Raw genomic sequence first — 20419 nt, 5'->3', positions numbered from 1 at the left:
AAAAATAATAAATTCTGGAGGAATTTCAATCAGGATTTAGAACAAACACAGGACTGAAACTGCTCTGACTAAATTAGCGGCCTCAGACTAAATTCTGATGAAAATAAGGTCTCAGTTCTTGTCCTGTTAGACCTGAGTGCAACGTTTGATATGACTGACCATGATATCTTAACCAATCATTCTGAACAGTTGGTTGGTCTTTCGGACTATGTTAAACTGCATTTAAACATACATCAAATGGAGAATGTTTTATGTTTACATTGCTAACTCCCTTATTCACTATTAGCTTTCAAGAACACTGTGATCATCTGCTGCTGGTTTATTGGAGGTTTCCAGCAACAGCTAAAAGAAAATTAGGCATGCAGCCTTTGTCCATTATGCCCCACAGCTCTAGAACACACTACCTACAGATAGCAGGGGAGCCAGCTCACTAAATATTTTTATATTTGCTAAATAGTTTTATTCTCCATCTTATTTTACATTAATTTTATGTTCCTGTTTTAATGTCAATTATGCTATTTGCAAAGTTATTACTAGTACTCAGAGAATTTAATTTTTTGTTATACTATTCATTCACCTTATAAACTTAGAAAGACTGTGGTGTGTATTTTTGGAAGATTGAAGACTAGAAGAGTGCACGTAAAATACGTCTTGAATTGTTGCCCATTAAGTCTCAAATTACTGACTGCCATTGTATTAAAGGAATACAATGGGAATGATGCCTCTATTTTCACCCATAGTCTGATCTTATTTTTATTGTCACTATCAAGTAGATTTTATTCTCCATCTTATTCTAAATATTACAGCACAAAAAGTAAAAGTACTCATTATGCAGATGGGCCCACTTCAGAATATTGTATATCATTAAATTATAATCATTAAGTATTAGTATTAATATATTAATATTAATACATACATTAGTTTGTTGGTACATACTGCTGGGTAGCTTGTCAATTTCACCCTGGGGATCATCTTGTCTTATTAACAATATTGTGTCGTAATTGTTGATTATATTTTGTCTTATTAATATAGATCTGCAATGTAACTAACTAACAAAAACCGGAAAATACTATTACTATGCAGAGCTAACTGTGAAACATGAACTAACTTAAGACTGAAAAAGTACTGCAAGTTGATCACTAATGTTGAAGGCGAAGGTAAAGTTACTGAACAGCTGACAGGAAGTAAACAGACGTACACACCGACGATGACGTCACACTACTTTTTGCAAAGTAAACTCGCGGGAGTTCGGCAGTTAGGAGGCGGGACATCCTGTAGTTGTATTGTTTTCGATTGGCTTCGACTACTCAGACCGGGAATATTTTGAAAGTAGCTGGGTGTGCGCTGTTTCTTGAGTTTGCTTGTCAAACTGACAAAGCTTTGTAGCGCTGGTGGCTTTTAGGCCATTAAAATTAACTTGGCGACGTATTCCGTAGTTCTTTTTAATCTTCATGGAGCAGGAAGCCCGGGAAACCCTGTCTGCTGGAACGAGGGAAACTGCAAACGAGATGACAGACATTGTGGTGGTTGATTTTGAGTCCTACGTCAACGTTGAACTCGACAAGGAAAAGAACAACGCGTTTTCTGAAGTGGAACATGGTCCGCCCGGTATAACCCAAGGTCTGTTTCATGTTCGTGTCTTTTTTTTTTTTTTTTGAAAAAATGAGGTTATCATGAAGTCAATCTTGCCACATGTAACTGACTTCTAATGTAACGTTAGTCTGGGGGTCAGACACTTGGTTCTTTGCATTAAGGTGACAATTGTAGTCACATTTTGTATGTTTTCGCATCTTTTCTGCTTCGAACCACCAAACGCTTATCAGTACTAATTAGAAATATCGTAAACCTAAAGTTACATGAGTTATAAATGACAATACGCATTTTCTTCGGGTTTTACCATCCACCCTACAACACTGAAAATTCTGGAGCCTAACAACACACAAACTAATGATAATGGTAGTAATCTGTCTATAGTTGCTTTCTGGAAAAGCAAGGCTGATGAAAATGATTGGATAGATAGATGATTGATTTCTATCAGCTCATTAATCGCTGTACAGTCTACAGTGACACTTAACATTTGATTTTAAATGGAATCTGGCTAGGTTTGAATTAATAATTAATGCTCTTTCCCAGTGTGTGTGAGTTTGAGCTGAGGTGTCAACAGGATTACCTTCTGTTTCAGATCTGATCTGTTTCATCTGAGAACTAGTGAAATTGAAGGCTGCAGTTATTCATGCAACTAGTCTGTGATTAGAACCTTCTTCTTTGTAGTCTACAGTATATCTGTGGCTGAACGGACACATACATGTGTGCACCACCGTGTAGCCTGTGATACTGTCCATTACGTTGTCTGACAGCGTTGACTCCTCAAGGGGGCACTAGGTGGTAGTGCTGTTACTGTGATTGCATCTCTCTCTGTCTCTCTCTCTTTCTTTCTTTCTTTCTCTCTCTCTCTCTCTCTCTCTCTCTCGCTCTCTCTCTCGCTGCCTGTCTCTCTCTCTTTCTCTCTCTTTGTCTGTCTCTCTTTCTCTGTCGCTCTCTCTCTTTCTCTGTCTGTCTGTCTGTCTCTCTCTCTCTCTCTCTTTCTCTGTCTGTCTGTCTGTCTGTCTGTCTCTCTCTCTCTCCCTCTCTCTCTCTCTTTAATATGATTTTGCTGACACACACACACACACAAACACACACACACACACACACACACACACACACACACACACACACTCACTCACACACTCGCACTCACTCCACCACGGAATGATTTCACTGCCACTATGAACAACTACATTACCACTTACCAGTAATTTGGTGGCACCCTGCTATAAGCCTCATGCACCCCTTAGATATTTGTTCTAGCACCTACACTGCTGTTGAACAAGTTGCTACATTCTCCGATACTGGTGGTACTGGTTTTACCTGTTGGCAGAATATCAGTTGAAGCATGTAAAGCAAGGTCAGCTCAGGTAAGGTGAAAAACAGGTAAAAACTGGTTTTTTTTAATAGTTGTATTATGTTTCATGTCACTTCACATGTGTTATCACATGAATACCTACTGTCTATGTGTATTCTTGTGCTAAAGTGATGTGTAGCTTATGCAACTAGTCAGTAGTCAAAAACTTCATCAGTACCCATTGAATGATTTTTAAAAAAATAACTAATTTATTCAATTCAATTCAATGCAATTCAATTTTATACAATACCAAATCACAACAGAAGTTGTCTGTGTGTGTTTGTGACACCAAAATGGCACCCCACCATTTATAGTAAGTAAAGTAAACAAAGTTAAAGTAAATAGAACTAGTAACATTTATATTAGTTTTGAAATTTGAGTCCTTCTTTCAAAGTCTCTGTCCTCACTTAGAAGTCCCAGGTCAGCAGGACCAGATTGTGTAGAAAGCAGAGTTGCTCAGCAGCTCTCCTGTGAGTCAAGGTGAGCTCACTCAGAACGGACAAGGGTGGTGAGGTTGTTATCGTAAACTGTATATCACTGTAACGGAGTGCGTTCTTTGGGAACTCTGGCGAAAAAGCAACTGATTTTAAAAGCCATTGCTTTCACCTTCACTGACTCGTCCTAAATTACGTATCGTAAAGATAGATCATAAGACTGTGATGTTCAATGCAGCTTGTGTTTCAGCTCATATGAGACCATATTTCTTGCTTTCCAAAGCAATATGATGACAAGAGAGGTGGATATTACAGTCTCTTAATTTATCCCTTTTCAGTGCAGCATTGCATATGACAGCTCTGGGCAAAATTATGCTGGAGATTGCAGACAGTCCTTTGCGGTTTGATTTCACTTTGTTTAAAGTTAACGTTTACAATGGTTTTGCAATTAAATAACCAGTAGCCACTACAGTCAGTCACAAGTCGAAAATGTGCGAATGGCCGTCAAAACGGCTCTCCCGATGTTTTCGGCTAACGCCGATTCAGCCATGCTAGCAGGGCATGTATGACCAACAGCAGACTGCACCGGGTGGAGGCAGGCGGGGGTAGATCAATTTTCAAAGTTAACAAATATTGTGTTAAAAGTGCTAAAAAGTGACTTTCAAAAATTCACACCACTTTTTAAAACATGATTTGAAGCTAAATGTGACAAAATGTTGGTGTTATTTTCAGCATGACCAACTTTACAAACGGCACCCCATATCAGACAACTGTCAACTTGTTGTAACTATCACATGATGATTCTAAACACATTACTTGCGCAGTACATTAGCCAGCCAACAGCTTAACTGGAGAATCCACTGGGCACAGCTGTGCTGTGTTCCGGCTGCAGTGTGGGTTTGTTCTGTCCTCCGCACAGCTTCATACCCACCCACTCACTGGGACTGTTTCAGAAGTATTTTGCCTGCCTCATTTTATTGACTTGCTTAGATTTTGCAGATTCGGTCATTTTTCTTTGATGTTTGTGTTCCTGCTAGGGATAATGAGGCTACATATTTAAATAGTTTTTTTTTTAATTATTTTTATCTGTTTTGCGTTTATTGTTGCTACTCAATCGTCTGCACAGGGTGTTTTATTTTGAAAATTGACTAGATTCTCTATGCTGTTCCTATATCTGACGTCCTGTCTACCCAATCTAATCTGTGTAGCCTGGTATGGTTTCCTTAAAAATACACTAAGCATGTACACTCCACTGAGCTGAGTGGAACACCGCTTCTTGGATGCTTCTGAAGTACACTGTGGTGCTCCTGGTAGAATCACAAACATTGTCTGGAATGGGCCTGATCAACTCCAATTGGCTTGATCAGCTACAATTTCCACTTGACCAGTGGAATTTGTGGGTTACTTGGGGGAAGTCTGGGATATCACAAATGAGTGATTCCACTTGTCCTGCTTGGATGTGGTAGTCCCCTGCTGAATGTTTCAGGTTGGACTGTCTGCCATGGGTGACAGAAAATGCTTTCTGGAAAACTGTACAGTTTGCGTTGTAGGCTTGACATTCCGACCATCAGATAACTGTTGGACTTGAGGTGTTCACTGACATTTTTAAAAACCTACATGTCTGAATCTCCATAAGCAGGGCAAGAATGACATTTACTTTCAGACAATTTGTTAGACTTGGCAGTTAGTGGGTGTAATTATTTAGTAACAACTTTGTACGTAAGAACTAGTTTGTGGGGTGCAACCTGTTTTAATGTAATGCATAAAACTCCACTTTGTTAAACACTCTGAACGAGACAAAGTTCCAACTTTCGAATGTCTGATGCAGAAGGTGAGAGAGAAGAAACCAAAAGTCTTCTACAGCTCTTTCATTTACTTATTTTTTTCCCCAAAAGCTCTGTTTCAGAATGAAGAGGAGGATGAAGATGTGAGTGATAATAATGATGATGATGATGATGATGATGATGATGATGACAACGACGATGACAGTGGCACAGACCACTTTAACACTGAAAAGCTGGGGACGCAGCTGCAGAGATGTGAGCGTCATGGAGAAGTGAATTCAAGTCTCCCTGACACCTTCCAAACCAGCCACCTACTGTTCTATGAAAGGTTCAAGGCATACCAGGACTACATGCTCGGTACCTACAGACATGCAGAAAACTTGTACTTCTGGCCAATGTTCACTTTAAAGAATAACCTCCAATAATCCTTCTGAGCCATTACATTCCTGATCTTAGTCTTTGTATGTATGTATATTTGTATGTGTTTGTGTGTAGGAGACTGTAAGCCCTCTGAGGTGAAGGCCTTCACAGCAGACTACCTGGAGAAGGTGGTGGAGCCATGTGATTGGTTGGCTCTGTGGTCTACTGACATCTTTGATGTTCTGGTGGAGGTAAATGTAACATTCATGCACATACATCTCCCTTTATATTTTAAACATACTTTCATTTTGACCCCACTTGAACTTATTTCAATCCTGAGTCAAAAAAGCGATTTGGAAGAACTTGTAGCTATTCTTGCTGCACTGCAAATATCATGTCGTCTTCAGAGTTATTGATCCTTCATGGTTTGAGCTAGAGACATGCAGTTTTTTTTTTGGTTAAACTGGAGAAATCATGCTAACTACAAGCTCCTGTTTGTCCATGTCAGCTATTTACTTCCAACGATTTCCATTCGATAATTTGTTAAGATGGAAAAGATGTGGATAGTCCCTCCTTTTTTCCTCTTCTGGTGCATTGCTAGTTCTGTCTATATGTATATGAATCAATTGTCATCCACCATCTTTGAGGTGAATTTAAGAGTCACGTTTATCAAGATATCACAAACAAAAATATTATGACAGTCGAGGCTTTGGAGCTGGTTTTTCAAGGCGAAGATGTCGAGGAAAATGCAGACAACTGTGCACCTGAGTCTGCTACGAGGACGAGACGAGGACAAGTTCATAGTATCATATTATGAAATTATCCAAATTGTGATAGATATGTAGCTGCAGAGCAGGGAAATGTGCCTTTGGATTGCAGATCTACACTATTGTTTTTGCACATGAGGACACCATTTGTGGTACAGGCTACTGACAGACCTACAGTATTTACAATGATAACTATGTATGTTTGTGTTTTCCCTGTAAACAAGCTCTTATACTGAATGAAATCTCTTTGCCTTTATTTGATTTACTTGTTGTCAGGGTGGGACACCATTTTGCAATTCTGCTGGAAAAATACAGCAACCAATATGAGAACCTGCCAGTCCATTGATCTAGCACATATTTTACAGTTTAGCAGCTACTAAAATGAATCCGTTACTGTTGAACCCACAACTTACAAAGAGCTGACTCCATCACAACATCTGGATCAAGCTATTGCGCCAATAGAACATGGGGAGGCAGACTCTGTGGTTACATTAGTGATACTTGCAGCTCAAACACAGTCAAAGTCAATGGACTGTGTTTCCCAGAGGAGTTTTTAATGTTAAGATGCTGACCATATTATTAACTCTGTCGTGTTGCAGCTGTTTATGTTCACCGAGATGCAGATTTAAAAAATGCACTACAAAAGTATTACTTTCTGGGTGCATATGTGTAGATGTATTTATGTATATAAATATGTTAACTACTGTATTTATTTTATTTTATTACTAATTTTAATATTAGTATATATATCATATGTGTGTGTTGATTGAGGGGGCTACAACATTTCATTGAGCAGACAACAAATAACTGACCTTGACTGACTGAAGAACTGCTCATGATTTCAGGTGCGTGATGTGGACTTTAAGGATCTGAAGGCATGTGTGGGGTTGGTGCTACCTCTGCAGTGTGACACCAGAGGATGTGAACTCACTGAGGAAGCTATGAAGTCTCTGTTGGACGCCACTCAGCACAAAGTCCCTCTGCAGGAGCTCCAAGTGGTCTACGATCAGTCTGGGGCCTTTGATCAGACTGCCCTCGCTCTTGAGCACCTCAGGTGAGACATTTCTTTGATGAAGTGTACTGCCTACTTCTGCCACCCTTTGCTCTTTACTCCTCTATCCTCTTCTATCTGTAGATTTTTCTATAAACACATCTGGAGGCAGTGGGATGAGGAAGATGAAGATGATGACTTTGACTACTTTGTTCGTTGCGTAGAGCCTCGTCTCAGGCTGTGAGTGCACATCATACTTGTATTGTTGTAAATGTTGGTTCATTCCCATAAATTCTAATTAACAATATGTCTTATTTCAGCTACTATGACATCTTAGAGGACAGAGTCCCAGCAGGCCTGGTGACAGAGTACCAGTCCTTACTGGAAAACTGCTCCGGGTGCTTTCAGCAATTCTCAGTACTGCGCAGTGGCCTCAGTACCGACTCAGACTCAGAGCTGGACAACATATCCATGGTGGAAGGCCTGAAACTGTACGACCAGCTGGAGACATTGAAACGCAAGCTGCACATCATTGAGAACCCACTGTTGAGGTAGATGTGTGGAGATTCTCCATCTCCGAATACCCTGCACAATCGCCACTACTTCCCCTTTGTCTGTCTTATATAACCCTTCGTCAATATATTCATCTTCCTTACCTCCATGATCCCCTCTCCAGGTATGTGCTGGGCTACAAAGGAAATGCAAGGCAACAGTGTGTGCAAAGCCGTGGGCTCAGGGCATCAGGTGAGTTATTGAAAAATAGTAATTAGTTAGTAGTTACAAAATTACTTATTACTTCCACCAAAAAATCATGTGTTGCTGTGATAAGTAACTTTTTTGTTACTTTAAAATGTTTATTTTGAAATGCTGCCACTGACAATAGGGCTGTGCGATGTGACCAGAATTTCATATCCCAATATACCGGAGGTAATTTCATATCCAGATAACAATACGTATGATACAGCACATTTTCTGTCAATTCAATGAAAATTTTATATAAAAATACCAAAATATACTTGATAAACACAAAGTACTTGGTCATATTTCATTATTTTTCTCCATTCGTTTAGAACAATTGTCCAAATTTACAATTCAGCATGTGACAAAATATAAAATATGAATGTAAAAAAATCTAAAAAGGAAAAAATATATACTATATATTTTATATATAGTATACTATATATACTATATACTATACTATAGTTTCAAAACATGTCAAGGGGATTGTTTTGAGCTCTGCACTGTACTTTTGTGGCTCCCATCCGTGATGGTAATTGTAATTGGGTTCTTTGATTTGACAAATAATTCGTTACATTCCTAGTTACCACCCTTAGTAGTGGAAATACATTAACACATTGCTTTTGTAACACTCATCAGGTATGAAGGTGGTCCATGTGGTCACAGCCTCCTGCAGCACCATCCAGCTTCAGTCCCTCCTCAGTGACAGACTGCTACCTCTGTGCTCCTCTGAAGACACTGAGATTCAGGTCAGTACCACACACACTTGCAATGTGACCGGGGTCGGGCTGCAGCAGACAGGTCCATTTTGGGTTTGGTTCCTGGTCAGCAAAATACCTGGATTCATTAAGCTGAAATTCTAACAAATCTCTCATCGATTTGGTTAAACATTTATGGCTGCTCCTCATGTTTATCCAGCTTTGACTGTCATTTTTACCAGTTAAAACTATAAACATAAGCAGCAGTAGATTAGCTTAGCTGTAGCTCATTAGCATTAATTCACTAAAGTTTGTGTGTTCTCTGTTTTGTCTTTAAAACAACTGCGAACATTCATAATATAGTTTTCAGTGGACATTGAAACCACAGCCCAGCCGTAACTGGGTCACAGCAGAGCCAGAGTGAGACAGACAACATCCCACTGCACTATGTCTCATTATACGACAAAAGTGAAACGGTTGCATGTTTTGAAATGGAAAGACACGTTTTCTTTTGTTAGATTGTCTTGAGAGTGGCACCAGAGGGAGGAAACAGTGTTCTCTGAAACCACTGTGATTTCAGAGAATGCTGTTCTCAGACTCAGCTTCAAGCTGTACTGTACTTTGAGCATAGAAGGTGAGTTCACGCTGTGTGACTTTGATTGATTTGTTTCTTTAGTTCCATAGAGACCCAATATCAGCGGTGGATTCATGCCATCAGGGTGATGTGGTCATTGTTCTCCCAGGGATCTACAGTGTCACCAGCTCCATCTTCCTACCAGATTCTATTACTATAGAGGGTAAAAAGCTTTTATCTTGTTTCCACTGAGATCATCAGATGTATGATCCATTTTTTTCAGATGGTAGTTATAAACCAAATATTACCTCCACAGGCTCATTGTAGTGTTGTGTCCATTCTCTTTTATGTTTTATCTTGTATATAGCTGAGTGTGGTAGTAAATATAACAATCACCATGTTGTACAATGAGCTGATGACAGTGTTATGTCTCTTCTCAGTGACATCAGTCAAATGGAGCCATAACATAGGAAAATGTGGACTGGACACAGATGTTTTTTAGATTTAAATGTGTCCAAAACTAAATAAATTATCATCTGAAACATCTGTTCATAATTCAGACCTACAGATACTGTGTGAACAAAATCATTCAGACCATAGATACTGTTAGAACAAAATCATTCAGACCCATAGATACTGTTTGAACAAATCATTCAGACCCATAGATAACTGCGTGAATGAAGCAGCGCAGACCTACAAGTACTGCATGAATGGAATAATTCAGACCTACAGATGGGTTGACCTGTTTTTTCAGGGCCAGTACAGATTATTAGTTATGAACAATTATGACATACTTGTACTTAACTTGAGTTTTTCCATTTTCTGTTATTTTATACTTTCACTCCAATCTATTTTGGAAGCAATCTCAAACCTCAAAAAGTCCACTTCGGAGGTGTAGTGTAGTTGAATTGCACTCAGAGGTCAGGCTCATCTAATGAAGGAAAACGTAGCTGGACAATCTTTGATTTCCTGCAGGCAAGATGGCCAAACTTGACAGGCTGGCTTTGTGATGTTTCTGTGCAAATGCATCACAAATAAAGTAATATAACATGGATGAATGAAATGGGATATTCTGCACTTGTACTTTCAATACTTGTCTTCTTTTACTAAGTAAAAGAGAGGTCTATTCTTACACTGTGGTATTCTCATGTTTACTTAAGTAAAATATATTAGTACTTCTTCCACCATTGAGAATAACACAAGTCCAACACAGAACTTTGTTTAAATGCTTAAACTTCTTAAAAAAGCTCCCAGCAGCATTTCTTAGAAAGTTAACTGAAATTCTGAAAGAACAAATAAACAAAATCCTGAAAGTTTTATGAGGTAAAAATGAATAAAACTAGTAGAACTTAAATTTATATTGAAATTTGAGTCCTTCTCTCAAAGTATCTTACAAAAAAAAAAAAAAAAAAAAAAAAATAGAATGGTTGGTTTTCTTCCAGAAGACATCAGACTGAGTTTACTGTGTGTAAAGGCTGATAAACGCACTTACATTTTAACACGAACATTGTTGCTCAGCTGTGGACTGGTCTCTGATAATAATCTTGTGTATTTCAAAACTCTCTAACATTTTTTAGAAATGTTTTACGTGTATATATGAATTGTTCATGTGTATTTGGGTTTGTAAACTGGCTTTCCTCAGACTGTCTGTACTGTATCTGGATACGTTAATGAAGTTAAATTCAAGACATCCCTCAAGATTTAACCTGACAAGTGTGTAGTGAAATCTAACAAATCCACACACCTCTTTTCTTCAGAGCTGCTGTACACTGACAGTGTTCTTTGTTCTTGCCAACTTGGTTCTTGTGTTGGCTGTGTGTCAGGCTTTGGCCTTCCTGATGAGGTGGTGATCGAGAAGAAAAACAAGGGCGACTCTTTTGTGGAGTCCACAGGAGCTGATGTCAGAGTGTTCAACATTAAGTTCATCCAACACGATGCTATCGAGGGCATTTTGTGTAAGTATACATGAAACCAGGTGTATAGGCAGAAATTGAAAAGCCTCCATCACTGCCAAGGCTCCTCATGTGTAAACCTGTTTATAACACTATGATGTATGTAAATGATTTCACTTCTCAAGTCCTTTTAACAAGAAAGCTGTCCGGCAGATCTTGTACAACCTGTTATATGCTAAAATATAGTCATACAACATGACTAAAATAGAGGTTAGAATCAACAAAACTGAAACTTTTCAGTTAAATTTTGTTAGATGCTTAGACATCTCTAATGTTCTGTGCTGTTATCAGCTGCTTCAACAACAAATGGATACTTGGAAAGAACAGAAAGGAAGATCCACCATCAGCCTTTGCTCCATGAAATCTATTTTACTTTCATAAATCTCCATTGAATCCCTGTGTTTACATTATGAGTGGCATATACACAAAGTACCAGTCAAGGACCATGTACAGATGCCAGCCTACAGGTGAATTGCCACCCACTGATGAGATAGTGTGGTACTCTCTGATGTTGTGAATATTACAACATCATGTGTTTCAGATTTTGTACTCAATGTGATTTATTCTCATGAGATTCCAAAACACAGGATGAGATGTTGATATCCTTGTGCAAGCACATACAGATAATTGGTGGACTTGTCGGTGTTTGGTGGCTGGTAGACTTGGAGAAGATTGGGGGAAAGTTGAATTTACAGGATGCATCATCAGTAGTGCTCCTCTGGCTCATGGGGTCTTTCAGCCTTTGACACTATGCACCCTCAGCAGAGGCGGCCAGCTACAGGCTGATCAGACCTGAGATTGCGTCCCATGCCCAATTGGCCATGAGAGTTGCCTTGTCAAGTGGCTGACATCTCATGGGACTATGCATGGCAGGGGCGTCCTGTTCCCTGAGTCAAGCCTACGCTGACCGCATACCTCCTGGCTTGTTACTTGGGGGCCCAGCAGGGGTCGTTCCTCTTCAGCCAGAGCCACTGGCTGCTTCTCTTTGCTGCCTCTGATGCAGTTTTGATGGCTTGGTGCTGGCTCTGGCCCCTGATTCCCAAGTCCCTCAGCAGTTTGATGGTAGATGTTCCCACAAACCCTCTGCATCCAACCTCCACTGGGCGGACTTCCATGTTCCAGCCGCGATGTTGTGCTTCAGCAGCAGCTAACTCAGCATATCGCAGATGTTTTTGTTCATATGCCTCGTCCATGGAATCCTCCCAGGGTACGGTGAGTTCACTTATGTAGACCTTCTTTAGAGAAGGGGACCAGAGCACAAGATCAGGTCTCAAGGTGGTGTTTGCAATCTCTGGAGGAAACACCAGCTATTTGCCAATATTCTCTAGTAGCTTCTAGTCATGTGCTAAGCACAGCTGGCTTCTCTCCAATGGTGTGGAGTTGCTCCTGAAAGCTGTAGCCCCTTCACAGACAAAGGCAATTGTCCATGAGGTGTTTGATACTGGCGGTGGTAGGGCGTTCATGCTGGATCGTTTTCCCTCCAGTGTGGACGCAAGGCTCGTTAAAACTTGGTTGTGGCGCCAAATGTACCGCCCTTGGGTGAGACTGGTCTTGCACCCTGTGAGTATATTAGTTGGTGTTGGACGGACGTCTTATGTGGCTCTGATGACGAAGCTCAAACTCCTTGCTTCCGTGGCCCACATATCCCTCCAACTCAACCTTCTCCTTTTGATACTTTCCCACAGTGTCCACTGTCCGTGTTTGCCGAGGGAGACTGCCTTGGCCCATCTTGCCTCCTCCTCCTGAAGGCGCACTTCCTCCACCACCATCTTCCTCCGTGCTGGAGCAGGGGCATTTCTCCAGGCTGGGTTGCTAGTTGTTAGTCCAAGGGCTCCTCTTCCTTGCTGAACATTCCCCACAATGTCAGCATGTCTAAGAGCTGCTGTTGCCGGTCTCCATTTGTGCCCAGTAATCAAGTTTGGTGCATTTTCCCTCATCACCAGATCTTTGGATTTGTTCAGTGTCATCTGCAGTCATGTTTTAGTGCATTTGAACTCCTCTGTGAGGCTGGTGAGGGGCAGCTTGAGGACACTGTCTCCGTAGAGGCACATGGTGGTGAGGCAGTGTGGAACTCTGAGCCACTTCTTGATATGGGCTGTGCCTCCTCTCTCCAGCTTCTCTACTGTTGAGATGGGGACCTCATAGACTGCAAGGGTTCACAACACCCGGGGTAGCAGACCAAACTGGAAGTACCAGGTCTTTAACTTCCCAGGTAGTTGGGTGTTGTCAATAGCCTGTAGGCCAGCATTAATGTCCTTGCGCAGCTGTTTCACCTGGTCTCTGTCTTTCAGGCTTGCATCATAGCACCTTCCGAGGCTTTTGACCGGCTGTTCAGATATTGTGGGGATTGGATCCTCACCGATGAAGAACAGCAAGTCAGTAAGCACTCCCTTCACCAGATGAGATGCTGCGAGACTTAGATGGTTTGATCTTCATACGGGCCCAACTGATGTTCTCCTCCAGTTGTCTGAGCAGTCTCCTGGTGCATGGGACGGTAGTAGTCAGGGTGGTGATGTCGTCCCTGTAAGCTCTGAGGGGAGGTAGGCGCCGACAAGAGCCAAGTCTTTGTCCACCTACAACCCATTTTGAGGCTCGAATGATGATCTCCATTGCCATGGTGAATCCCAAGGGAGAGACGGTGCATCCGGCCATGATGCCTACTTCCAGACACTGCCATGAGGTGGTAAATTCAGGAGTGGAGAAGCTGAACTGCAATTCCTGAAAATAGGCTTTAACCAGGGTTGTGATGGTGTCTTGGATGTTAAAGAAGCTGAAGGCAGTCCAGAGGAGCTCATGAGACACAGAGCTGAAGGTGTTAGCAAGATCCAGGAAGATCACATGAAGGTCCCTTCTCTCCAGCTTTGCCATTTGGATCTGGTGCCAGATCATGCTGGCATGTTCTAGACACCCAGAGAAGCCTGATATGCCTGCCTTCTGTACAGATGTGTCCACGTACTCATTTCTGCGCAGGTACTTGGCCATCCTCTGTGCAATGACCCTGAAAAAGACCTTATCCTCCACATTAAGCAAGGAGTTTGGGCAGACAGAAATAATGGAGTTGATTTAAGGGAAAAGCTAATAGTAACTCCTGCCGCAGCAATTTGACATACAGACTGTGGAGGTCAGACTGAAGCACTATGTTCATGTTTTCACAAAATCTGTGTCATCATAGGTGAGTGTTTAGAGACTGAATAACTTCCACATTTACACTGATTGCCTACATCTGTCCATTGTGATCAGTACAATCACTGGAAGTTCAGCTCTGACACTGCAATGAAGGCTTCAGAGAGACAGCACACAAATCTGACAGAGGATTCATCTACTGTTGTGTCCATGTTCAGGGTGTGACTAGAGATGTCTCCAGCTTCTGACTCTTTCCTGCAGTTCATTGTTATAGTTCTTATCTGCAGTTTATCATGTTTAACAACCCATCAAGCTTCAGACAGTATAACTAAGGAGTTTCCAGCAAAGGCAGGAATCCATCAGGGAGGTGCCCTAGCCTCTTTGTGATTGTGTTGTCTTGACTCCATCCAAGTCAAAGGCTTCACCATCAAGCAGAAGCGATTAATTCAGCATTAATGTCAGCAAAGGCTGCTTTGTCACTGATCTTGACCATGTGGACAATTTTTCCCTCATAGCTGATTGGCTATGTGATGATGCAGCCAAGGTTGGTCTGCTTGTCAATGCAAAGAAGACTGAGTCTTCTCAGAAGACTGACTGTTAATGAATATGAAAGTCATCTGCCAATGTATTCCATAGATGGTACACTCAAAGAGGTCAGTCACTTCAGGCACATTGAGTTGCTGACAGTAAGAGGGATTTCCTGTCAGACAAAGGACACACCTGGAGAGCCTGTAACAACAACATCTGCCAATTAAGTATCTCAAAGTCAACAAAGCTGGCCTTCTTCAGAGCTTATGTGATGAGCATTCTTCTCTATGGAGCAGAAACTTATACATGAAGAAAGAGCCTCAAGATTGCCTTGATGGTACATACACCAAGCTGCTCATGAGGGCGCAGAACATGGCATGAGCAAAAGACCAAGTAAGAGATTTACAGACACTCCACCCCTCTCTGCACTTGTTCTCAACATAGATGTAGGTGGCTGGCCACTGATTTTGTGCTGAACACCAGGTCACATCAGATGCTCATAGAATACAAAGACCACTCAACATGCATTGATGTTATTGGCAGACACACACAACAGGAGGACCTACCAAAGTTCATGAAGGACAAAGACTCCTGGCACAGCGTGGTGAAACATATCTCAGTTGCAGCAGCAAGATGATGATAACTGTTGTGTGTAAAATAACAGTCTGTTGACATGCTGACTTTCTCCTGGTGTGTATTCTCCTGTTTGGTTTCTGTCAGGTGTGCGGCAGGGCACACTGAACATGGAAAACTGTGTGCTGCAGTGTGAGACCACAGGAGTTATTGTCCGAACATCAGCCCATCTCACCATGAACATGTGTGACCTGTACGGCTCCAAGGTATGCGCCATAGACTGTATATACAGCTGAACAATGTGTCTCAATCTCCGCTGTGCCAAGCCAATCAGCCAAGTGATCTGGACTTAACCCTAACCTGCCCAACTCAATCGCGAACAGGGCTCAATTGTCAGATATGAACACCTGCTTTTTGTAGCACAAAATATCAGATAAGATAAATGATTATTTGAACATACACCAAATTGATAGGAAGGACCTGAAATGACAGAGACTATGTTTGAGAAAAATCTATTTGACATGTACATGACTGTACTGTATTTTTTTAGTTTTGCAAATGTCCCACCCATTAACGTGAAGGGGTTGGGATTCAGAGTTGTAATGTCATCCATCTTTATAGTCAATGGTGAGTGCTGGATGATGCTCATCACAGGTAGAAACTCCTCTGAGGCTTCACTTTGCAGAGGATCCTGCATCCTTTTATGAGGTTACATTCTGTGTGCCACTATGATGAAACAGATGAGGTGTTGATTCTTCTTTCACTGCAACTTACTAACTGCCATTATACAAATTCTTCTCCTCTTTAGTAAATGTTTTTCTCACACAAACAGCCAGTGCTGTAGACCCACACTCAATGGCATAGAGAATCCAGTCGATTTTCAAAATAATACACCCTGTGCACACCATTTAACAATATATTCTACTTACCCATGTTAGAAACATAAACATCAAGGCGAAATGATCAAATCTGGAAAATCTGACCAAGTCAACAAAGTTTGGCAGGCAGCGCTTCTGAAACATCCTGGTTGGGTATGAAGCTGTGCGCAGGATGGAACAAAACCACGGCACAGCCATGCCCGATGGATTCTTCAGGTGTGACAGTGGACATGTTACTGTTGCCATTCCTACAGTGTGTTCCTGTACACCACCTAATGCAGGGACACTACTTCCTTATTGTCTAACATGACACAATGGTACTAATAATGCATCAATCAGTTGAAATTGTCTGGTCAGTTTAGGAAGGGTCCTGAATGTAAATGTGTGTGTATATATATGATCAGTTATGTTGCTCTGTGTTGTCTGCAGGGGGCTGGTGTGGAGATTTACCCTGGCAGTGTTTGCAATCTGGTTGGTAACGGCATCCATCACTGTAAGGATGGGATCCTCATTAAGGTGGGCAAAGACAAAACTATTCCTCCAAACATTTGGCCTGTTGGAAGTAAACGCTGAGTTCAGTATTAATACCAAGGACTCACTAAGAAACACAGTCAAGGCTTTGATATGACCTGACCTTATGTTATACAACATTATTATTTATGATATATAATCAATCAACATGCTGAACTACAGTATGTGCAGACAAATCTCAAATCCTTAAAATCATAAGGAGCAAGACAGTAATCCACTTTAATTTTTTTAATCGTGCTCAGTTGTTTCCTCCTCAGCATGTAAACTCACACAAGTGTTGCAACCAGGTGAGCTGTATGACATAAGTAATTCAACAATGGTAAATGGACTGCATTTATATAGTGCTTTTCTAATTTTACCAACCACTCAAAACGCTTTACAGCACAAGCCAGCAGTTAGCTGTTCACACAAATTTCACAGTTGCTTTCAACTAGCTGGAGAATGAATTGAGCTTGGACAAGAAGTAAACTAGTCTATGTATATTGTTGTATTTGGCCAGTGGACCTTCTTCCTGTGTCTATGTTCTTGCTCCTGCCCTCAACACATCTGACCAATGACTGAAGTGACCATTCTCACTTGGCATGTTGTGCTGTGTTTTGCTCACTTGGATTTTCTCTGTGTGAAAAGAAACCAAACCAAAGTGAAGATGCACTAAGTTCACCAACTCATCAACTGATTCAGACCAGAATAAACGAACACCCCAAGTGTCCTCAGCCCTCAGCCACCCACACCAACAGCCAAAGAACCAAAGAAACAAATGATTAATACAACCGACAGGTGGTCTAACCTGTACCTATACAACATGCCAACACCACCTCTCGCTCTGATCGCCCACAAATACAACAAATAGAGAATTGTTCAACACTGGAAGGAAAACTACCATTTGGGAATTTATAAACTGTAAGTCGAGTCATGATTTACCTGCTCTCATGTCCCTCTGGTCTAGCATATGTTGAACAAACCAAACAACCCCTCAAACAATTAATATTGGAACACAAAACTGCTATCTGCACAGGCAATATGGATTATGCAATTACTAAACATTATCCTGAGACAAATCACAGTTCACTCTCTTTGTTAAAGTTCTGTGAGATTGAGAGCGTCACAGTGCCCATCAGAGGAGGTCATGTTCTGAAGAAACAAACCCAGAGAGAAATGTTTTATGGACACACACTCAATACTATGACACCAAAGGGACTTGATGATGAAAATTTCAGCGTGAAATATTTTTTAGCTTATGATTGTTTGTAATCCTTTGTAACCCACAAACTGAGTATGTGACCACTCAAGGATGTAGGATCATCAGGTAATCCTTCAATGGAAAAAGAGGTTTCATTCATATGTCCCTTTATGGCCATCTGGTGTATGGTCCAAATAGTGAATGAAGGATGGCCAGAAACAGTGTTTTGCATTGTATGTCATGGGGTTTCAATTGGATTTAACTATGGACTTGTGATTGGTTGTTATGTCTAGAACTATAAGATAAGAAAATTGATTGGTTCTTTAATAATTTGGTCCAACGCCCAGCTGTGTACTAACTCTGCCCTTGTGTGTATTACCAAATTGAACCTATACTGCTCTGAAGGCTCTGTGCCAAAATGATTTAGCGTTTTTCTGTTGTGATGTGAGCCTAATCCTGATTTTTGATGATTGAATGTGGAAATGTTTGTGTTTGGTGTATGTGCAGGACTTTGCTGATGAGCTGGATGTGATGCCATCCATCACCATGGAGAACAACGTGATTCACAATAATGAAGGCTATGGGGTGATTGTAGTGAAACCCAGCGATGGGGAACAACGCAGAGCTCCTCTGGACAGAAGTGAAGGTAGATTGAACTCTCACAGTCAGAATGTAACATCGAAGAAATAAAGGCATAGCAGGTTGGTTTGTAAAAAGCAATCAATACTGATCAGATCTTTTGTTCCCAGAAAACCCTGCAGGACTGACAGAATACAAAGAGCAGGGAGGTGTTCCAGATCCTCTCCTTATCTGTACATCAACATCAAACCTGACCAGCAGCAGCTCAGCAGATGTTCCTGAATCAGCAGAGAACAGCAGCACACATGTTGGCGTTGCGTCCACCTCAGGCAGGAAGTGGCAATTTAGTCGTCAGCTCAGCAGAAACAAGGAGACATCTTGCAGCCGAGCCGTCCAGGATCTGATGGACCACCAGATCTTTGTGTCCATTCAGGGAAACCAATTCAGACGCAATGGCATGGGTGACTTTGGTACGTTTTTCTACTGACAATGATTATGATGTCAACACACGTTACTTTTCAACTTCGAAACAACCTAAAACTTTTCTTATCTACTTCCACTTCCAGTGTTTTGGAGCACTGATTATTTGATGACAGCTTCATATTTTAGGTGATTTCCTTACTTTGTCATGAAAGATTGCTGATTCACATCCACCCACTAAACAACACAATTCAACAGAACTCTGACTTCCACCTGTTTGAATTAACAGTGAATTAATCCCCAAGTTTGAACTTGCATTAATGCTTTTATTGTATTTATTCCTTTGGGCTCCAAACGCTAGATGTTTAAATTTTTTTTAATGGATTATTAGTTTGAAATCCACTTGTCACTTTGAATGTAGTTTTGGTGGTTTGACTTCAGATCTAATAAATGTTGTTACCTTTAAGGTGGTGGCTTGCTGAAAGCAGTGCACCATTGATGATTCTGAGTTCACGCAAATATTCTCAATTTCTTTTGTCAGGAGTTTGATTTGACTTTCACATGGTTCCTGTGGTGTTTTTAAAGGTTTGATGATGTACAGTATTTTATAGGTGAGGGAAGTCTACAGGTTGATGAAAGTAGACACCCAGTGAATATACAGTTAGGTTTTATATTGGTTTCAAGTGTTTCTTGTAGAAAATGTGAATATAATTAATTTTCTGCCGATTAAAAAGTGTCTGCTAAAACCTCCATATGGGGTGGTGCAGTATGATGGTCTTTCTCTGTTGTAACCTGAGTCAACACATTAACTGTTAAATAGACTCAGAGTTTTTAATACTGTGGATCTTTCATTATGTGCAGTTTTTCAAAGTCTCTGGACGTAACATGAACTTTTCACTTCATGTCCTCCACAAACCTAAATATTCAGAATAACATTTAAAAAAAAAGGAGTGAAGTCTTCTGATTTACTTTGGCTGCTGTTGTGTCCATTCATCAATCATATTGATGGAGCAGGAGGGAACTTTTACCCAAAGCACTTTGCCTACTCACTCACTCTCTCTCTCACACACTCACACACACACAAGACTTACATTCGTTTCCTGGAGACTTACCCTAACCATAAACACTATTTGCCTATTCCTAACCCGTAACCCTATCCTCAGTCTTTACCCTAAAATGTAATGATTTAAATTGTGGGGACCTGTATTTTATCCCCACATGTGACTGTGTAAACAGTTTTTTGTCCCCACAACATAAGTAATAGATGGGCACACACACGGCAATGAGCTCCCATGCAAGGTGCCAGTTTCAGTGTCTTTCTCAAAGTACACATGTACAGGAGAAGGTGGAGACGGAACCAGAGGC

The 20419-nt window shown here is 41.0% G+C and overlaps 1 protein-coding gene across 1 annotated transcript; it reads left to right on the top strand.

Moving 5' to 3' along the window:
- The first annotated feature begins 1382 nt into the window (after positions 1-1382).
- On the top strand, positions 1383-19662 carry shcbp1 (SHC SH2-domain binding protein 1). Its single transcript, XM_076736757.1, has 14 exons — positions 1383-1620; positions 5274-5519; positions 5658-5773; positions 7135-7343; positions 7425-7520; positions 7601-7831; positions 7957-8024; positions 8658-8767; positions 9393-9513; positions 11114-11245; positions 15614-15732; positions 16774-16860; positions 18563-18701; positions 18805-19662. Exons 1-14 carry the CDS (start codon positions 1452-1454, stop codon positions 19119-19121), a joined length of 2160 nt encoding a protein of 719 aa, XP_076592872.1. The 5' UTR covers positions 1383-1451; the 3' UTR covers positions 19122-19662.
- The last annotated feature ends 757 nt before the right edge of the window (positions 19663-20419 follow it).

The sequence above is a fragment of the Chaetodon auriga genome, chromosome 1 (genome assembly GCF_051107435.1).
Source record: "Chaetodon auriga isolate fChaAug3 chromosome 1, fChaAug3.hap1, whole genome shotgun sequence".
In the NCBI taxonomy this organism is placed as follows: Eukaryota; Metazoa; Chordata; class Actinopteri; order Chaetodontiformes; family Chaetodontidae; genus Chaetodon; species Chaetodon auriga.
The sequence above is the reverse complement of the archived record's forward strand: the minus strand, read 5'-3'. Positions and strand labels throughout refer to the sequence as shown.

Bases quoted from the DNA above. Each gene is read 5' to 3' on its own strand.
- shcbp1 (XM_076736757.1), top strand. From the start codon at position 1,452: ATGGAGCAGGAAGCCCGGGAAACCCTGTCTGCTGGAACGAGGGAAACT. The intron at 8,768-9,392 runs GTCAGTACCACA...TTGTTTCTTTAG, and splicing joins CTGAAGACACTGAGATTCAG to TTCCATAGAGACCCAATATC. The intron at 9,514-11,113 runs GTAAAAAGCTTT...GCTGTGTGTCAG, and splicing joins AGATTCTATTACTATAGAGG to GCTTTGGCCTTCCTGATGAG.